The sequence below is a fragment of the Dendrobates tinctorius genome, unplaced genomic scaffold (assembly GCF_039654945.1).
Source record: "Dendrobates tinctorius isolate UK_male_01 unplaced genomic scaffold, ASM3965494v1 ptg000035l, whole genome shotgun sequence".
NCBI lineage: Eukaryota > Metazoa > Chordata > Amphibia > Anura > Dendrobatidae > Dendrobates > Dendrobates tinctorius.
In genome coordinates, this window is record NW_027361703.1 from 70753150 (window position 1) to 70772360 (window position 19211).

Here is a 19211-nt window from a genome sequence, read left to right on the forward strand (position 1 = left end):
TTTTGTGTGTCCCAGACGCTTTGGCTCCATCCTAGGAGCATGGATTATTAGCCCACCCTCTGACACAGGGGGAGGAACCTAGCATGTTTAAGGACTTGCAGCCCCTGGCAGACATTCAGTCTTTCACACAGAAGATCCGGACGATGACAATCTAAGAAGGACCTGGGGACAGACCTGCCGAGGGGAGCAGCGGCCCATGCTTTGGGGGTCTGTCCGGCAACTAAGATTCTTGTACCTGTAGACTGCAGAGCTCCCCAGCACCCACATGACCCTACAATCTGGTAAATTGACCTCCAGCTTAATATCTTACGTCTTGTACCCTTATTGTTTTATCTTTTCTCTGACTGCAAATGTACTGTATATTTCTGTAATTATCTAGTGCGCCCTTAAGGCAATTAAACTATAAACTTAATCTTGGGCTGATGCTTTTACTCTGATCACGAATCTTAGAACCCCCAGCGGGTAACAGGACCTCCTCCCCGGCGACCATTTGCTCTAGGTGCAGTTCCCTTACTGACCTAAGAGACAAAGGGGGCGCCGGAGAGCTGTGCCTGTGTAGTTATGTCACGGTGGTGACGTGGGAGGAACGGGTCTGTGTGTGTTCCTCCACACTTGGTGGCAAGCGGTGGGATCAGAGTAATATTGTGCGTGGGACCCCTACTCCCAGACACTAGAGACTACCAGCGGTAACTTTCACTGCTGGGGTCTTAAGGTCAGCCCAGCACTAGACGGTCAGAGTGCAAATATAATAAGTTGTGTGCGAGGCCAGGGTTGCAGCTGTGTCAGTAACCAGAGGTTCCCAAGATGGCGGAAGGCACCAGGAGTAGGACAAAGGGGAGGCCAATGCTATGGTCTATGAGGAGGTGGTGGAGGACAATACCAATGAAGGCGAGGGGGAGCTCAGCCAGGGCTCCCCAAGGAGCCAGACCCCATGATCAGTCCCGCAGTGGACTGCCCACCACCTGCCCACCCCAGCCTGTCCAGATCGGAGGCCCTTTTCCAAGCGGCTATGGCACAGCTCGAGGCTGGTATGACGCCGCCCATGACAGACTCCTAGCGGCAGCAGAGAAAGCAGCAGAGCGTGAGCAAGCGGCAGCCGAGAGAGCAGCGGAGCGTGAGCATACTGAACGCCGTGAAGCTGCGGAGCACCGGCACCGACTGGAGATGGCTCAGCACGGGCTCCCACTGGACGCTCCAGCCCCACCAGGGACCAAGGCTTCCAAGGTCCGCGCGGAGGACTTATCCCTGCTTGAAAAGGATGGAGACCTGGATTCCTTTCTGCTGGCCTTTGAAAGAACCTGCCTCCAACACCATCTGGCCCTGGATCAGTGGGCAAGGTACCTGACCCCCCGTTTGAGGGGTAAGTCCCTGGAAGTTTTGGGGGACTTACTTGCCGGGGAGGAGCAGGACTACAACAGCATCAAGCGGGCCCTGATCCAGCACTACAACCTCAACCCGGAGTCGTACCGCAGGAAGTTCCGGAGCCTGCAGCGGGGCTTAAAGGACACTTGGACCGACCACATGCGGGCACTGCTGAGAGCTGCGGAGCACTGGACCTCGGGTCTAGAGCTCACCACCCGCCAGGAGGTCCAGGAACTGTTTGTCACGGAGCAGTTCTTGTGGAACTGCCCAGAGGACCTCCAGCAGTTCCTCTGTGACCGGAAACCAAAGGGGGCTGCTGCTACAGCCGCCCTGGCAGACGAGTATGCCAACAACAGGGCCCCTGAGCCGAAGAAGCCTGCCAGCAGCACCTGGAGAGGGGGTAAGCCCAGTCCTGCCCCTGTCCCCCCAGCCCCCAGAGTGCAAGGGGTGTACCCCCCTGCTGCCCTCTCCAGGCCAGGAGCAGAACCCAGACATTGTCATCATTGCAACCAGCCGGGACACTTTAAGGCTGCGTGTCCCCAGCGCCATAAGGCCCCATCCCTGTCCCAGAAACCGCCCACTGTTTTGATGTGGGAGGGGGTGGTGGGAGGTCCCTGGACAATTACCAACCCGTCACCATCGGCCGCTCAGCGGTCATGGGACTGCGGGACACGGGCGCTGAACGAACCCTGGTACGTCCTGAGGTGGTGTCCCCTCCACACTTTGTGCCTGGGAAAACCCCTTCCATCTCCGGAATTGGAGGTGTTGAACCGGCGCTGCCCGTTGCCAAGGTGTTTTTGGACTGGGGCGCCGGGAAGGGAATGCGGGAGGTGGGAGTAACGCCAAATGTGTTGCTTGGGACCGATTTGGGGTGGCTAGTGTCTCAGTATGTGGCCACTGAACCCCCAAGTCCGGCTCCCCAAGAATGTCATGACCCTACCGTGACTGCCAATGCTAATGTATTGAATGTGCCTCCAACAATGGAGGTGGGAGTAATGCCAAATTTTCCTGCAAATGTGTTGCTTGGGACCAATTTGGGGCGGCTAGTGACTCAGTGGGTGACCACTGAACCCCCAAGTCCGGCTCCCCAAGAATGTCATGACTCTACTGTGAATGCTAATGTTAAAGTGTTGAATGTGCCTCCAACAGAGGAGGAGGGAGTGAAACCTGATGGTAAGCCTTGCACTGACACTACACACACAGGGCTCACAGTGAGGACAGGTGAGAAGCCTGCAGGGGAGAGCTCAGAGGTGGAGGGAGGGGCTGCTATGGGCAGTGTAGGGCCCCTAAGTGAATCCAGCCTGCTGAGTCGAGGGCCTCTGCAGAAAGGGGAACAGGCCATGGGGGGAGGGGGCGTCCCGGGAGAGGAGCCACCAGGTAAGACCCCAGGGCAGGAGTTCCCCACATCCGGGATGTCAGGAGGCCAGGGAAGTCTGCCTGACCCGGCGACTTGGTCGGGGGCCGAGGGGAAGCAGGCGCTACCTGTGGTCTCAGCGGTCGTGGCCGCTGTTACCAGGAGTAGGAGCGCCAGAGCCCAAGGAGCCTCACGGAGGTCCGACGGTTCCCCTCTCTCCGACCAAGTGGCTGCCGAGTCAGACAGCGGCCAGGAGACAGATCCCGGGGAGCTGACAGAGGAGGTGGCAGTTTTGTCAATTCTTGCCACATCGAGTCAGGGATTTCAGGCAGCGTTGGAAGCTGACGCTAGCCTGAAAGCTCTCAAGGAGCAGGCGGCACAGCCTCCCCTGGAGTCCGACCACGAGTGGTCTGGGACCAGGGACGACTGTACCGGGTAACGGTCCAGCAGGGTTCACCGGAGGCGTGGCCCAGGGACCGACAGTTAGTGGTACCCTATCCGTTCAGGGCAGAATTGTTGTGGATCGCACACGAGATTCCCATGGCCAGACACCTAGGGATCGCTAAAACCAGGGCCAGGCTAGCTCAGCATTTCTACTGGCCAGGAATGAGGACCGAGGTGATTGCCTACTGCCATTCGTGTGACACCTGTCAGAGGGTGGGGAAGGTGGGGCAGCACCCCAAAGCCCCACTGGTAATTCTGCCCATCATCGAAGAGCCTTTCTCGAGGGTGGCTGTGGATCTCATTTGACCTCTGTCCACTCCCAGCCGCTCCGGGAAATGCTTCATACTAACGGTAGTGAACTATACCACCCAGTACCCGGAGGTGGTAGCTTTGTCGTCCATTCGGGCCGACAAAGTGGCCACTGCCTTACTGGAGATTTTCTCCAGAGTGGGGTTTCCCCAGGAAATGCTCACCGACCGAGGGACCCAGTTCATGTCACAGCTGATGGAGTCTCTCTGTAAGCAGGTACAGGTGCAACATCTGGTAGCCAGCCCGTACCACCCACAGACCAATGGCCTGTGTGAGCGGTTCAATGGCACCTTAAAGCAGATGCTGAAGATGTTGGTCGACTCCCACGGGAGAGACTGGGAGCGGTATCTCCCACACCTGCTGTTTGCCTACCGAGAGGTCCCACAGGCCTCAACAGGGTTCTCCCCCTTTGAGCTCCTGTACGGGCGACGTGTACGGGGGCCCCTTGCTCTGGTGAAGGAAGCATGGGAAGGGGATTTGGCTACCCCTGGAGTGTCGGTCATTGAGTATGTCGTGCACTTCCGGGACAGAATGACGGCCTTGACACGGCTGGTGCATGACAATATGGCCCAAGCCCAGGCTGACCAGAAGCGGTGGTATGATCAGAATGCTTGTGAGCGGACCTACGAGGTGGGTCAAAAGGTGTGGGTACTGGTCCCCGTACCTCAAAACAAGCTTCAGGCGGCCTGGGAGAGTCCATACCTCGTGCACCAGCGGCTCAACGCTGTCACCTATCTGGTCACCCTGGACCACGCCAGTGGAAAGAGGAAGGCCTTCCACGTGAACATGATGAAGGCCCATCATGAGCGGGAGGCTTGTGCCCACCCAGTGTGCAACCTGCCCGGTAAGGAGAGGGTGCGGAAGGGCGCATGGGGGATCACAGGAATGTGATACCCCCTAGCGCCCTCTAAAGCAGGGAGGTGTGATGAAGGAGCAGCCGCCATCTTAGATATAGGGCCACATGTCTGAGCTTGGCATCCATTTTGGTCTAAGTTCAGAAATTACAGGCAGCAAACGGCTTCTATACCCCCAGGTGCTGTGTACTTAGTAAATACAAGCAGGATTTAGTGTTCCAATGCTAAATAGGCAGGGCCATTGGTGTGATAATGAGGATAGGCCCAAAACAGAGCTTCAAAGCTCAGGTATGGAGCCGTGCCAGCAGGGGGCCGGAAAACGCCTAGGGCTTCAATTAGAATGTACCTGCTAGCAGAAGCAGGAATATACGTCCTATTGTGTGTCCTAGATGCTTTGGCTCCATCCTAGGAGCATGGATTATTAGCCCACCCTCTGACACAGGGGGAGGAACCTAGCATGTTTAAGGACTCGCAGCCCCTGGCAGACATTCAGTCTTTCACACAGAAGATCCGGACGATGACAATCTAAGAAGGACCTTGGGACAGACCTGCCGAGGGGAGCAGCGGCCCATGCTTTGGGGGTCTGTCCGGCAACTAAGATTCTTGTACCTGTGGACTGCAGAGCTCCCCAGCACCCACATGACCCTACAATCTGGTAAATTGACCTCCAGCTTAATATCTTACGTCTTGTACCCTTATTGTTATATCTTTTCTCTGACTGCAAATTTACTGTATATTTCTGTAATTATCTAGTGCGCCCTTAAGGCAATTAAACTATAAACTTAATCTTGGGCTGATGCGTTTACTCTGATCACGAATCTTAGAACCCCCAGCGGGTAACAGGACCTCCTCCCCTGCTACCATTTGCTCTAGGTGCAGTTCCCTTACTAACCTGAGAGACAAAGGTGGCGCCGGAGAGCTGTGCCTGTGTAGTTACGTCACGGTGGTGACGTGGGAGGAACAGGTCTGTGTGTGTTCCTCCACACTGCAATTGACTCTGATGCTTGTTATTTGGTGTCTAATTAAAGCCCATTCAGTATCTAGGCTTTTTTTGTCTATTTGATCTATGGGGGTGTGGGACATCAGGGGTTAAATAGTTGTATGGCTGTACACACTATATATAGCAGCTAGATTAAGGGGGCAGTAACCCTGACGAAGAAAGTCGACTTGCTTTTGAAACGTGTTGATTGTTTTTGGCCCCTGCCAGGCTCCGTAGCCTAACTCAGTGACGTCACACGCTGTCAAACAGTGACGGCCATTTTCCTGCCGGGCATCCAGGTCGCTACCGGCTGGAGCGTCTCTGACGTTCCAACTTCTGTACCCCAACACTGGAATGCGCAACCATCACCGCTTTTTCCTGACCAGCATCCACCCACCATCTTCGTGTTTTTAATTTCTCACCAGGACGGGAACTCGCAAATTAGCCACAGTTGGGGTAAACCCTTACATACTGCATGGCTAGTCTGCTGCCACATATACCAGTTGTTTCCTATTGCAGGCAACCACTTACAATAATAGCCTTCACTATTTGGGATGAGTGCCAGTTCTTTATGACATAAATTGTTACGTGCACAAACATACTCCTGAAGAAGCACATCAACATTGGTATTTTTACTTAGCTTGATTCAGCCATATTTTCAGCGTCTTAACCTGAGCGCGGTACCTTCTTTCCAATATAACTTTTAGATCTTTGCAATGTTACAACAAAATTAATGGGTTTTTTTCCAGACTCTAGACAAATTTCTGCAGACACTCTGTGTAACTGCAGATTATCAAATCATGACAGTATGCAATGCCCACACAGTAACTATTCGACTGTATTCCACTATGAGTGGGTGGTCCGCAAGTATGTGATTTACATATCTGCAGTCATGTGCTGGCTAGATTCTCATCCACTTCTCTCAATGTTTTGTTGTCTTCCTCCATTCTCAATGTTCTATTGACAGAAGCAGATGACAATCCAGTCAGCATGTCACTCACTCTTGCTGGGAATGCAGGGGAATCATGACAGTGTGCACATTGTACATTATCACAATTTGGTAAATGATAGTCAAATAGAGTGACTGCAGAAAATTGTCTAGCACCTGGAAAACCCCTTTAAATCTAGCTGACTTTGGCTCTGCGATTATAGCATTATACATAAAAAACAGTGCACACAGTGTGTAAATTACTTAAGATGAGTCACGAGGCATCTAGTGTATACATAGTTAAATGCACTGGTGCCATCTTTATCTGTGGATGCTCTGGACTTCCCCTCTCATTTCTTGGGTAATTTATATATTTTGCTTTCTGCAATTTTAAGCACAATGACACAACAAAGCGGTATGACACGTATACCCTACATGCCAGCAGTAGAAAAGTATGCTAGTTGCTTAAGGTCCAAAAACTTTATGGTAACATTCACCAAACCTAAGATCAGATCTGTATAATAAGCAGTTAATAAAGGAATACATATTGAAGTTATCAGTCCATTAATAAAGTGCAGCAGATGTGGGGGAATGTACAGGCCATATGTGAGATCATCCTAGATTCATTCAGAATTTTCATTGTGTGTGCTAGGGACAGACATGGAAATCATGACACCCCATAGCAAATAACCAAATTGGGCAACTTCTCCCACCATGCACAAAAAAAAATTTGGCAGGGTCACATTGCATAGCCGCTGTCACAGAAAAACATACGTTACAACTTTTAAAGATAGGGTGAGAGACATATGTTATAGCACTTATAATTTTGCCCCAAATAAAGCACCTTAGTTTATCATGCCCCCAAAAATGCCCCCTACACACAGTATGATACCACCACAGTGAATTCTCTACCAGTACCCTATAAACACACTTTATAATGACCCTTCAGTGCCCCCAGCAAAGTATGATGCCCCTACAGTGCTGCCAATACAGTATGATATTACCAGTGTCCACAACACAGTATGATATCCTTACAGTGCCCCCCTACAGTATGATGTCCCCACAGTCCATATACATTATAAGTCCTCCCAGTCAGGGCCGGCATCACCACCTGATGCACGTGGGCAAGTGCCGGGGTCCCTGGACGAACAGAGGACCCACTCATGGTTGTGGACACCAGTACACTATGGAGCTCCTGAGTCGGGGGAGCACAGTGCCAGAGCTGACACAGCCCACCCCCCCTCTCAAATATTGCAAGCAATGGATAATCTGTGTAATAAAAATCTATAATTTTCGAATCGACTTTGGAGTGCCAAATTCATCTTTTTACCCCCCCTTCAAATACTCACCTCTCCTTGTTCCCCGCAGCTCTAGTGTTTTCTGACTCTCTGTGATATCTCAGTGCAAAGGGCACGATAACATAACTAAAGCGTGCTCTCTGTGCTGAGCACAGCAGAGAGTCAGAAGACGCTGAGGAGACCGGAGCAGCAGGGAACGGGAGAAGTGAGTATTTGACTTTTTTATATATGGAGAATTTTATGAGGCCCATTATACTGTATGGAATGTTATATGGGGCCCATTATACTGTATAGAGCAATATATGGGGCCCATTATACTGTATGGAGAAATATATGGGGCCAATTATACTGTATGGAGCAATATATGGGGATCATTATATTGTATGGAGCAATATATGAATACTTTATGGAGCATTATGTGGTCCCATTATACTGTATGGAGCAATATATGGGGCCATTATACTGTATGGAGCAATATATGAACCATTATATACTGTATAGAGAAATATATGGGGCCATTATATACTGTATGGAGCATTATATGGGGCCCATTATACTGTATGGAGTAATATATGGGGTCCATTATGCTGTATGGAGCAATATTTGAGGCCCATTATACTGTAAGGAGCATTATATGGGGCCATTATACTGAATGGAGCAATATATGAGCCATTATATACTGTATAGAGCATTATATGGGGCTTTTATTTACTGTATGGAGCATTTTATTGGGCCCAATATACTGTAAGGAGCAATACATGGGGCCCATTATATTGTATGGAGCAAAATATGGTGCCCATTATACTGTATGGAGGACTATGTGGTGCCCATTACACTGTATGTAGAATATATGGCGCCCATAATACTGTTTAGAGGACTATGTTACCCATAATTCTGTACTGAGAACTATGTGGTGCCCATAATTCTGTATGGAGGACTACTACGTGGTGCCCATAATACAGTTTGAAGGACTATATGGTGCCCATAATACTGTATGGAGGACTATGTGGTTCCCATAATACTGTATGGAGGACTATACTGTCCGATTTAAACTGATAACTCTGCAGTCACTCTGTGTGTTGTGAGGATCCGCTGGTTAATCTGTGCTGTTGTGGAATTTACAATAGATATCACTCATGTAATTTAAGAATTAAGTTAAATATTTGACTTTGTACTATACCTATATTTCTTTTCTGTGCACCATGAATCATGGTATGTGCTAAAGGGGCCCACTGAGCCTCTTTTGCCCTGGCCCACGAAAAAGTAGAGCCGGCCCGGCCCCCAGTGTCTCCCAACACAGTATGACTATTCTCCCAGTGCCTTGCAACAAAATATGATGCTCTAACAGCCCCCCACGCAGTTTGAATCCACAACAGTAAATTTCCCCAGAGTACCCCATACACACAGTATGATGACGTCACAGTGCACCCAGAAATAAATAATGCCCGCACAGTGCCACAGTATTATATGATGTTACTACAGTGGCCCAACACAGTATGATTCCCCTCCTGTGCCTCAAAATGGTATGATTTCCCCATAATGCCAGCAGCACAGTGCTTTTCCCCCCACACATTATGATGTCCCCACATTCTACACATACTTTATTAGTTTCTCAGTGACTTCCTGTACAATATAATTATAACACAGTGACCTTCACAAAAAATATGATACACCCACAACCTCCCACATAGTATTAACTTCCACAGCATAAAATCCTCATAGCCCCACACACAGTATAATGGCTCACACAGCCCCGACACGACATGATAGCCCCCATAAAGTATGATCTTCCCACACAATATGATTGTTACCACACAGTATGATTGCCTCACATCTCCCCACACACCATGATGACCCCATGCATCCCCTCAAACGATGACCTCCACACAGTTGATTCAGCACACAGTATGATGGCACCCCACAGCTTCTCACACAGTATGAGGGTCCCCCACAGCCTCCCACACATTTTGATTGCACCATGGATTCCCATGCTTCACCCCCAAACACAGTAACATGACTCTCACTTCAAAGCCCCCTCACAATGTATAATAGTCCGCAAATAACAACCTGTTGGGGGTTAGGAATTGAACGATTTCCCTGGGGATGCTATGTAAGCATAGGAATTACAGTGGTAAATGAATTTGCTGAGAAATGAGAAGTGTACTCACCTGGCTTGGTTGTGCTATCTGAGACACAACTCTAGGAATGAATGAATTCAATGCATGGTCTGTGTTGCAGACTGCAGCCAGCCTGGTGGAATGTGGATGATTCATCCAATGGAGTTCCAACATCAATGGACAATATGAAAAATAAAACAGGAAAATTTTGCTTCCAACACGGAGGATAAGGATATCCAAAAATTGAGAATAATAGAGTAGTTTGCTCAAACTTGCACAAATCTGAAAGATGCCCCACAGGTTGCAAACCTGTTGGTGTATGCTGCTGGTTATTGGGCACAGGGCTCACGTGTCATAACAACCATGCGTGATCCCCAAGAATGCAAGTTAAGACACCGCTGGAATGGTGCAGGCATGGGGTGAGTAAAAGCTTTTTTATTTTCAGGGAGGCAAAAATATAAAGGGGAAGGAAAAAACCAATAGAAAACAATTGACACAGATGATAAAGAGAAAATATGCAAAACTTTATTGGAATATGAAAAGCAGATAAAAAATTGTCGCAAGACACATGGGTCTTAATAAACCCTCAGAAACAAGGGCAGTCTAGGTCCACAAAGAGATCAGACATAGGCAAACAATGGCCTGTATAAATACATACAAAAAACCTCATAAAGATAGTATGAAGGAAGGCATCATTGCCCATAGAGATGAATGTGATATGTAAATCACACTCATAAAGACAACAATTGTGTCATAGCGGTACAAAAAGAGGTAAATTACCTGAAATAGAGGTAGTTAGAGTCTGATAGCACGGGACCTGCCTGCAACCCCTACGTACGTTTTGGATGAATGCTCCTTCATCAGGGAGGCAAAAATGCAGATCGAGAAAGGGTTGTCCTAGTAGTGGACAACCTCTTTAAGGTAAAAACAAAATAAAGCTCCCCAGTGTAATTTCTAAGTCCCTGGAAACGTGTACTTCTTCAACAGCATCACCTTGACCAATCAAAAGCAGTTAGCAACATGTAGAGGAAAAAAGAACAAGTGCCGACAATAGCTTAGAACAGCCTTTCTCCTGTGTGAAATGTACAGTAATGATAGACAGTGTGCTCTCCTCTTACTGCAGAGTGATTGCAAATTCCAGGAATAAAGCAAAGATGATTACTAACACTTCTTCAGATTTTATCTCGTGGCAGTGTGGGTGGGGTGAAAATATAGCAGAACTGAGCTTTGTCTCATTACAACACTTCTGCAGATACAGCTCTCCTCTCACGATGCTGTTAGCTCTGCTGTACCCTCAGTTCAAAATCTCTGGTAACGTCCAGTTGAACTTATTGTAAATTATAACCTTATCTTTAAAAGCTAATTTCTCCTCAATAGTGGAGAAAAAAATTAAGAGGTGAAAACTTAAGTATTATTCTGAATAGCAGACGCTATTCCATGATGCCCCCTCCAAGCCACAACTGCAGTTTCTAGAGCAGTTCTCATTTTTCCAAGCCTTGTGAATTCTATATACCAACCTAATCCTATATAATATGCAGCTTTTAGATTGGGCTGTCGTTGCGACAGGAGCACTTTAATTAATATTTTTCGGTGTATACTAGTTATAATTTTGGAGTATACATGATTAAATAAAGTAACTTTTATAATTTTTTTTTAGAAGAAACAATAATTCCGTTTGCAATTATTTGTTGGTTTCATTAACTCCATTCAGTGATATAAACTCCATAATAGCCTTAGTTTATGCATTGTTCCAATTAAAGCAATACAAAATATTTATGGTTATTTTACTACTTTTGAAATGGTAAAATAAATGTTTTTTCTGGAACTGTTTAAGATTTTCTTAGATTTAATTCAACATATTGTATACCTTGTTAAACTTATTGTGTAGATCATTGCAATAACTGCAAAAAAAAACAGATTAAATGTACTTATGTATTTTTCATACTTTTATAGAGTAAATTATTTTGTTTTAAGTGGTATAAGAGGTTTATAGCCAAATTAGACCATGGTCCAGCCACTCGGTATTACTATATTTATTTATTTTTTGTTATACTTTTAATAAATAATATTCAGATACTATATTAACACAGTAATTTATTTATGGAAATATATATTTTTTTTAATTTAAGATATTCTGTTTTTCAGGAATGTTTGCCGAGTATGCCTAGCTGCCAGGAATTCACCTCTGCAAGCATCTATCATTCAAGTGAATTCACTCATTGGAGAAGGATAACATTGCCTTTGCCACAGAAGACTTGGTAAGTTAATGTGGTAAACATCTGCAATAAAATTGAAGTTGTGGTTCAATACTTCATCGCAACAATTTTTTTTTGCATGTAAACAGTAGAATGGTAAATTTATTAATTTAGAAAGACTGTATTAAAAAAGGCAAACTTGTCATATGGCTAAGTCACCACAATTTCAGTGTTAGCAGTATTTATTTTATGTATTTCTCAATTTTTTTCTACTTGGATCCATTGTACAGGATTTGTTTTTTTAATTTTACTGTCTTTAGTATGTCAGGTGAATGATAAAATGATATAAACATAGTTGCCCAGGTATTTTGTATTGAAGGAAATGTAGCCTACATGATAACATAAAGCCTAAGATTACTCTATATCACATACAGGTGATTTCACACAATTGGACATACAGTTTCGTCTGAAAAAAAAAATTACACTTTTAGTAATTAAAAATGGTTTACTTGTTAGAATAGTAATGAAAACCTTAAATCCTGCTATTAGTTCAAGTCAAGATCAAAACAGAGCATTTCAATGGTAGAAAAAATCTTTTTTATTGAATCAAAATAAAAAAGTTAAAAGACTTTCATGTTTACAAAAAGAAGTACAAGAAAAAAAGGAACACACGACTCCCATTTACATAACAATTGGTGCATGGTATTGGACCCTATAGCTAACACTCATAAAAATGTGCATGCTTAAATAGACTTTTTAGATCTGCCAATATGTGCTGGTAGAAACCCATGAGTAAAATGACTGCTGTCTGAAAAACATGCCAGGGAAACTCCATACACAGCTGCTGATAAGTAGGCTAAAAGCAACCACAGTTTATACTAGCCAAAATCATGCAACCCCCGCTCTCCTGAGAGTTGGTAGGGCCATATCTTTATAAAACTGCTGCCTACAACAATCCGTACAAAGTACATGCATTGCATCTAATTTAAGCTAAAGCTACAGAGGCAATTACCTGGATCCTAGCAGCGTTCAATGTAAGTCCAGTGGGAGACCCGTCCTTCTGCCCCGACGCGCACGTTTCGCCCAGCTTCCTCGGGGGGGTGTCTAGGCTGTGGGTGTGTTGGGTTAAAATATGAGCCTCAGCCAATCAAAGGGCGTCTTTCTCCTAAGCTTTAGCCAATGAGCAAAGCTCTTTCATCAGATGCAGCCAGGGAAGGTTGTCACGGCGCATGCGTTGACCGTGCGCTACTCATAATAGAAAATATACATACAGCCGCGGTCACGGTGGCTAGCCCCATGTCCTCCACGATCCGTCCCATGGAAGGAAATGAGAACCACCAGCGTCTGAGACCACGGCTCACATGTCAGGAGTGCGCCGGTCCACAAAGCTGCTCGTACCTAAGGCCCAAATAACTAAATAGTGGGAACATGATAGCTCTCAATTCATCATCAGGTGGAAATAGAGCCTAGATATAATGTTCCACGCTCGCCTACAGTACTGAAAAGATATAGAAATCACTACCTAATTCCAGCCAGTGTATTAATAAATAAATATAATTAATTTATGTGCTACCCTAACCGAGTTCACTATCTGCAACCTTATCATGACGTAGTATGCTCAGAGAAAAAGCACATAAGTATTATGGTCATATTCTAATATAACCTGTCCACAATAAAGATCAATGGCTCAGATCAATGAAATGTTAACAGTATAATCAATAACTTTTTTATGAAAACCCCTTAAAACCGGATAACCCACCCATCTACAGTTGTGGCCAAAAGTATTGACACCCCTGCAATTCTGTCAGATAATACTCAGTCTCTTCCTGAAAATGATTGCAAACACAAATTCTTTGGTATTATTATCTTCATTTAATCTGTCTTAAATGAAAAAACACAAAAAGAATTGCCCTAAAGCCAAATTGAATATAATTCCACACCAAACATAAAAAAAGGGTGGACAAAAGTATTGGCACTGTTCGAAAAATCATGTGATGCTTCTCTAATTTGTGTAATTAACAGCACCTGTAACTTACCTGTGGCACCTAACAGGCGTTGGCAATGACTAAATCACACTTGCAGCCAGTTGACATGGATTAAAGTTGACTCAACCTCTGTCCTGTGTCCTTGTGTGTACCACAATGAGCATGGAGAAAAGAAAGAAGACCAAACAACTGTCTGAGGACTTGAGAAACCAAATTGTGAGGAAGCATGAGCAATCTCAAGGCTACAAGTCCATCTCCAAAGACCTGAATGTTCCTGTGTCTACCGTGCGCAGTGTCATCAAGAAGTTTAAAGCCCATGGCACTGTGGCTAACCTCCCTAGATGTGGACGGAAAAGAAAAATTGACAAGAGATTTCAACGCAAGATTGTGCGGATGTTGGATAAAGAACCTCGACTAACATCCAAACAAGTTCAAGCTGCCCTGCAGTCCGAAGGCTACAACAGTGTCAACCCGTACTATCCGTCGGCATCTGAATGAAAAGGGACTGTATGGTAGAAGACCCAGGAAGACCCCACTTCTTACCCCGAGACATAAAAAAGCCAGGCTGGAGTTTGCCAAAACTTACCTGAAAAAGCCTAAAACGTTTTGAAAGAATGTTCCCTGGTCAGATGAGACAAAAGTAGAGCTTTTTGGGCAAAGGCATCAACATAGAGTTTACAGGAGAAAAAAAAGAGACATTCAAAGAAAAGAACACGGTCCCCACAGTCAAAAATGGCGGAGGTTCCCTGATGTTTTGGGGTTGCTTTGCTGCCTTTGGCACTGGACTGCTTGACCGTGTGCATGGCTTATGAAGTCTGAAGACTACCAACAAATTTTGCAGCATAATGTAGGGCCCAGTGTGGGAAAGCTGGGTCTCCCTCAGAGGTCATGGGTCTTCCAGCAGGACAATGACCCAAAACACACTTCAAAAAGCACTAGAAAATGGTTTGAGAGAAAGCACTGGAGACTTCTTAGGTGGCCAGCAATGAGTCCAGACCTGAATCCCATAGAACACCTGTGGAGAGATCTAAAAATGGCAGTTTGGAGAAGGCACCCTTCAAATATCAGGGATCTGGAGCAGTTTGCCAAAGAAGAATGGTCTAAAATTCCAGCAGAGCATTGTAAGAAACTCATTGATGGTTACCGGAAGCGGTTGGTCGCAGTTATTTTGGCTAAAAGTTGTGCAACCAAGTATTAGCCTGAGGGTGCCAATACTTTTGTCTGGCCCATTTTTGGAGTTTTGTGTGAAATGATCAATGTTTTGCTTTTTGCTTCATTCTCTTTTGTGTTTTTTCATTTAAGACAAATTAAATGAAGATAATAATACCAAAGAATTTGTGTTTGCAATCATTTTCAGGAAGAAACTGAGTATTATCTGACAGAATTGCAGGGGTGTAAATACTTTTGGCCACAACTGTATATATAGGCTAGAAGACTTGGTAAGTTAATGTGGTAAACATCTGCAATAAAATTCAAGTTGTGGTTCAATACTTCATCGCAACAATTTTTTTTTGCATATAAACAGTAGAATGGTAAATTTATTAATTTAGAAAGACTGTATTAAAAAAGGCAAACTTGTCATATGGCTAAGTCACCACAATTTCAGTGTTAGCAGTCTTTATTTTATGTATTTCTCATTTTTTTCTACTTAGATCCATTATACAGGATTTGTTTTTTAATTTTACTGTCTTTAGTATGTCAGGTGAATGATAAAATGATATAAACATAGTTGCCCAGGTATTTTGTATTGAAGGAAATGTCGCCTACATGATAACATAAAGCCTAAGATTACTCTATATCACATACAGGTGATTTCACACAATTGGGCACACAGTTTCGTCTGAAAAAAAAAAAATACACTTTTAGTAATTAAAAATGATTTACTTGTTAGAAAAGTAGCCACCTCATAAAAATCAAACCTATTACCGTAGATTATTATCACATATGTAATTACCCATACTATAAAACTATATTATTTTTCATCCCGTACCAAGAACAATATTAAAAATAAAAATACAAAAATAAAAAAAATAAAAATTAGGCCATAATTGCCATTTTGTTAATGTTGGTTAAAAAATGATCAGAAAGTCATATGTGTTCAAAAGTGCTAGCAATAAAAACTGCAGCTTGTGAAACAAAAAATAAACCCTCACACAGTTCTCTAATAGACATAAAAGATTTAGGGTACTTGAAATATGATGACTGAAAGAGCAATTTATTTTTTTAAGGGATTTTTCTTACATGAAAATAGTAAAGCATAAATAGGTACAAATTGAGTAACAACATAATCAATTCAAGCTGGAAAATACAGTTAACATGTGAATTATATTGCATGGTGAAACCTTAAAAATATTCCAGATTAAAGATCTTTTCACCCATCTCCTATACCTATGGAGTTAATCATATACATTTATGTGGTGTGATCCTGTAAATTTCATTATTAAAATTGACTTAAATTAACACAACTTTTTTTATACTAAAACACAGATTTTTGTTATCAGAAATTATAAGGGGAGTCTCTAAATACTAATTCTCCAATACGAAAATGTTATTGGTACCATAAGTTAAAGAGGTTGTACCATGCTTGGAAGCAATGCCATATCCATAGAATAGAGCATAATTTCCTGATCTCTGGCTGGGGTACCTGAGCCTTGTGACCCCCCCTCTCACGGGTTCCTAAGAATGGGGCTCTTCTGAATGGAGCCGAGGTCAAGTATGTCCATATTTGCTCTGTATATTTTCAATGGAACCATCGGAAATAGTCATGCGCTTTCCTCAACTGGTATTCAGAACTCCCATTAAGAATGAATAGAGCAAAAGTGCGCGTGCTTGACTCCACTCTAGTTAGACATGTTCTCAGGATTGATGGGGAGGCCCTAGTGATTGTCAGGTTATGCCCTTTCTAGGGGACAACTTCCAGACTTGGAACAACCCTTCTAAGTTCCATTTCTTGTCTATAAGCTGATGAGTTGTCCTACAGTCCTGCATGTTATCAGCATTACTCATGCAGCCAAAGAGTGTTATACTGATAATAAAAATGTACATTTCAAGAATGTTCATGATGTATGTATTAATACATTTTGATTTGTGCTGTTTTAAGGTCTAGTGCAACTCGTTTCCGTTGGAGCCAGCGATACTACACATCTGAAGATGAATGGGCATTGGACAATATTTACATTGGACAACAATGCCCTAACATGTGCAATGGACATGGCTGGTGTAACCATGGGATTTGCAGGTAAATATACATGCTTCCTTTAATCATTGAATAGGTTATCAGCTTTGAGATTCCCAGCAATAAGTTGTGTTAGGGCTGGCGGAACGAACCAAATTATAAAATAATAGTAGGTGCGTTCGCAACCCGGGGTCCACCATGCAGAGGTGGTACACTGCTGCTCGGTAGTGGTGGGAGTATAAAGCGGTGTGGAAAGGTCACATGTGGGTTAACGTCACCCAGTGTGAACAGAAGCGAACTCTGTTAACTCACAGAGCTGCACTACCGCTGAACATAAATGCCGGAGCCTGTTTAGCTCACAGAGCCCGGCCGCCAAGGAGTGCACAGAAAGCGGTCACAGAACTCTGCCCCAAGGACACGGGGTCAGAATCCCCCTAGACCTTCTGAGCGCGCAGCATCGCAACTGCGGACGCCGCTATAGATGCTGACTACGGAGTGTAGAGCACGTGCACTGAGGTGTGCCGAGCCACTGGTGGAGACTGATGCCTGTCTCAGACTCTGTCCTACCTACACCTAAGCCTGGGCGCTTCACAGGCTAGGCTGCACAACACATGCCTACCAAGGGTAGGGGTTTCTTAATGAGTCATTCACTAGAGACATTCATACATGCATACAACACTCACTCCTCATAGTCTGATAATGCAGTCTATACTAGCGCATGGCCGAGTGGCCATGCGAACCTTTTATAGCCACGTGCTTCCGGGACCTTCCTGGCCTTTCGGATGGACCAATCTGAGCTGGAGAAGGACCTGAGCACGTGACCTTCTGTCTCCAATGGGAGATCACTCCACGGGCATGCTCAGTGGACCGAAAGGAGGACTTAGCCCCTGGAGAGACTCGTTGCTGGCCAGCCTGCGTTGCTATATGTGGACCAGAGGTGGCATCAGCCAGCAAGCCCACAGTGCTGGTCTGAGCAGAGCGTTGGGAATGACGAGTCTGCTGAGCAGGCTCCTCTGCGGCCGAAGGAGAATGGGAGACCGCCGAGTGCAAGGCTCTGGATTCCTGCTGTGCAGTGGCAGGAACCCGACGCCTAACAAGTTGTTATCTCTGACTTCTTATCTCTGGGACACAAAATGTGCAGTTCTTCATCATAGCTGCCACAGGTGAAAAGAAGCAACAAACAATACCTATTAAAATTCATTTCCTGCCTAAGTAATGCCACTTTCTCCAGACCGACACATTGTCATCACTCTTCCCTCTTGCTAATAGATGAGGATCGTGATCATGAAGAAGCCTATCTTCTAAGGGCGCATTTACATGTGCCAATTTCCGGGAAAAAATGTTCCGAGAAACGTTAATTTTCAATCGTCCAGTCTAAACAGGCTGAAAATCAACTGATGATTAAGAAAAGCAATCGTTCATCTGGTGGAATGATTTTTTAGCTTGATTGAAAATCATCGTTCTCAGCAGCATATTATCCTGTGCAAACAAAGGAGAGAGAATGCAGAAAACAATGACAGTCTATGCGCTGTGAGGTAGCGCTGTCATTTAGTTAGGGGATTCTCGCTTGCAGCGAACAAAAACCAGATCCGGCACGGATTTTCCATCAAATTAATACAGTCCTTGCAGTTTATTCACCATCATAAACCATCACAGCAACAGACAGTTCATTTCACCAGCATAATCAGCATAGCGTCCATTACAGAGTTTCCCTCTGTTAGCAGTGTCCTACAGTCACATAGGCTATGCAGCATTCAATGTGCAGGCTTCCTAGCCCCAAGTTATCTCACCCACGTCAGGGTCTCCACATGGTTCCTTCATTCACGCTGCAGACGTCCATATCCCTCCAGGGAACTCTCAAGCTCTGGCAACCATTACACACTTAGCCACACACAGGCTGTTAGCCAGGAGACAATCCTGCGCACGGGGCCTTCCGCTCTGGACCAACCAGGTCCCTGCATTCCCCACATGTGACCTACCTTGGCCACATTATATGGTCTATAGCCATGCCCACCGGGTCACGTGAACAAGACCTCATCACAGGTCCTTCACACACTCTCATAGCCTTTTACTACAGGCATTTTCAGACACACCCCTGGGTGGGTTTGTAGATAACCAGAACCCGCCCATCTCTCTAGTTACCTGAAGACTTCTCCCTTACACTTTGAAACAACACCTCAACAATGATATTGCTGATCACACATACACAAG

At 45.0% G+C, this 19211-nt stretch overlaps 1 protein-coding gene across 3 annotated transcripts in view; it reads left to right on the forward strand.

The window, feature by feature from the left end:
• The window catches only part of RELN (reelin), a 1162997-nt gene that overhangs the window by 868025 nt on the left and 275761 nt on the right, over nucleotides 1–19211 (forward strand). For all 3 annotated transcript variants that reach the window (XM_073573631.1, XM_073573629.1, XM_073573630.1), the window contains exons 22-23: nucleotides 11791–11903; nucleotides 16926–17063. In XM_073573631.1, coding sequence (XP_073429732.1) covers nucleotides 11791–11903; nucleotides 16926–17063 — 251 coding nt within the window. The remainder of the gene's footprint in view (nucleotides 1–11790; nucleotides 11904–16925; nucleotides 17064–19211) is intronic.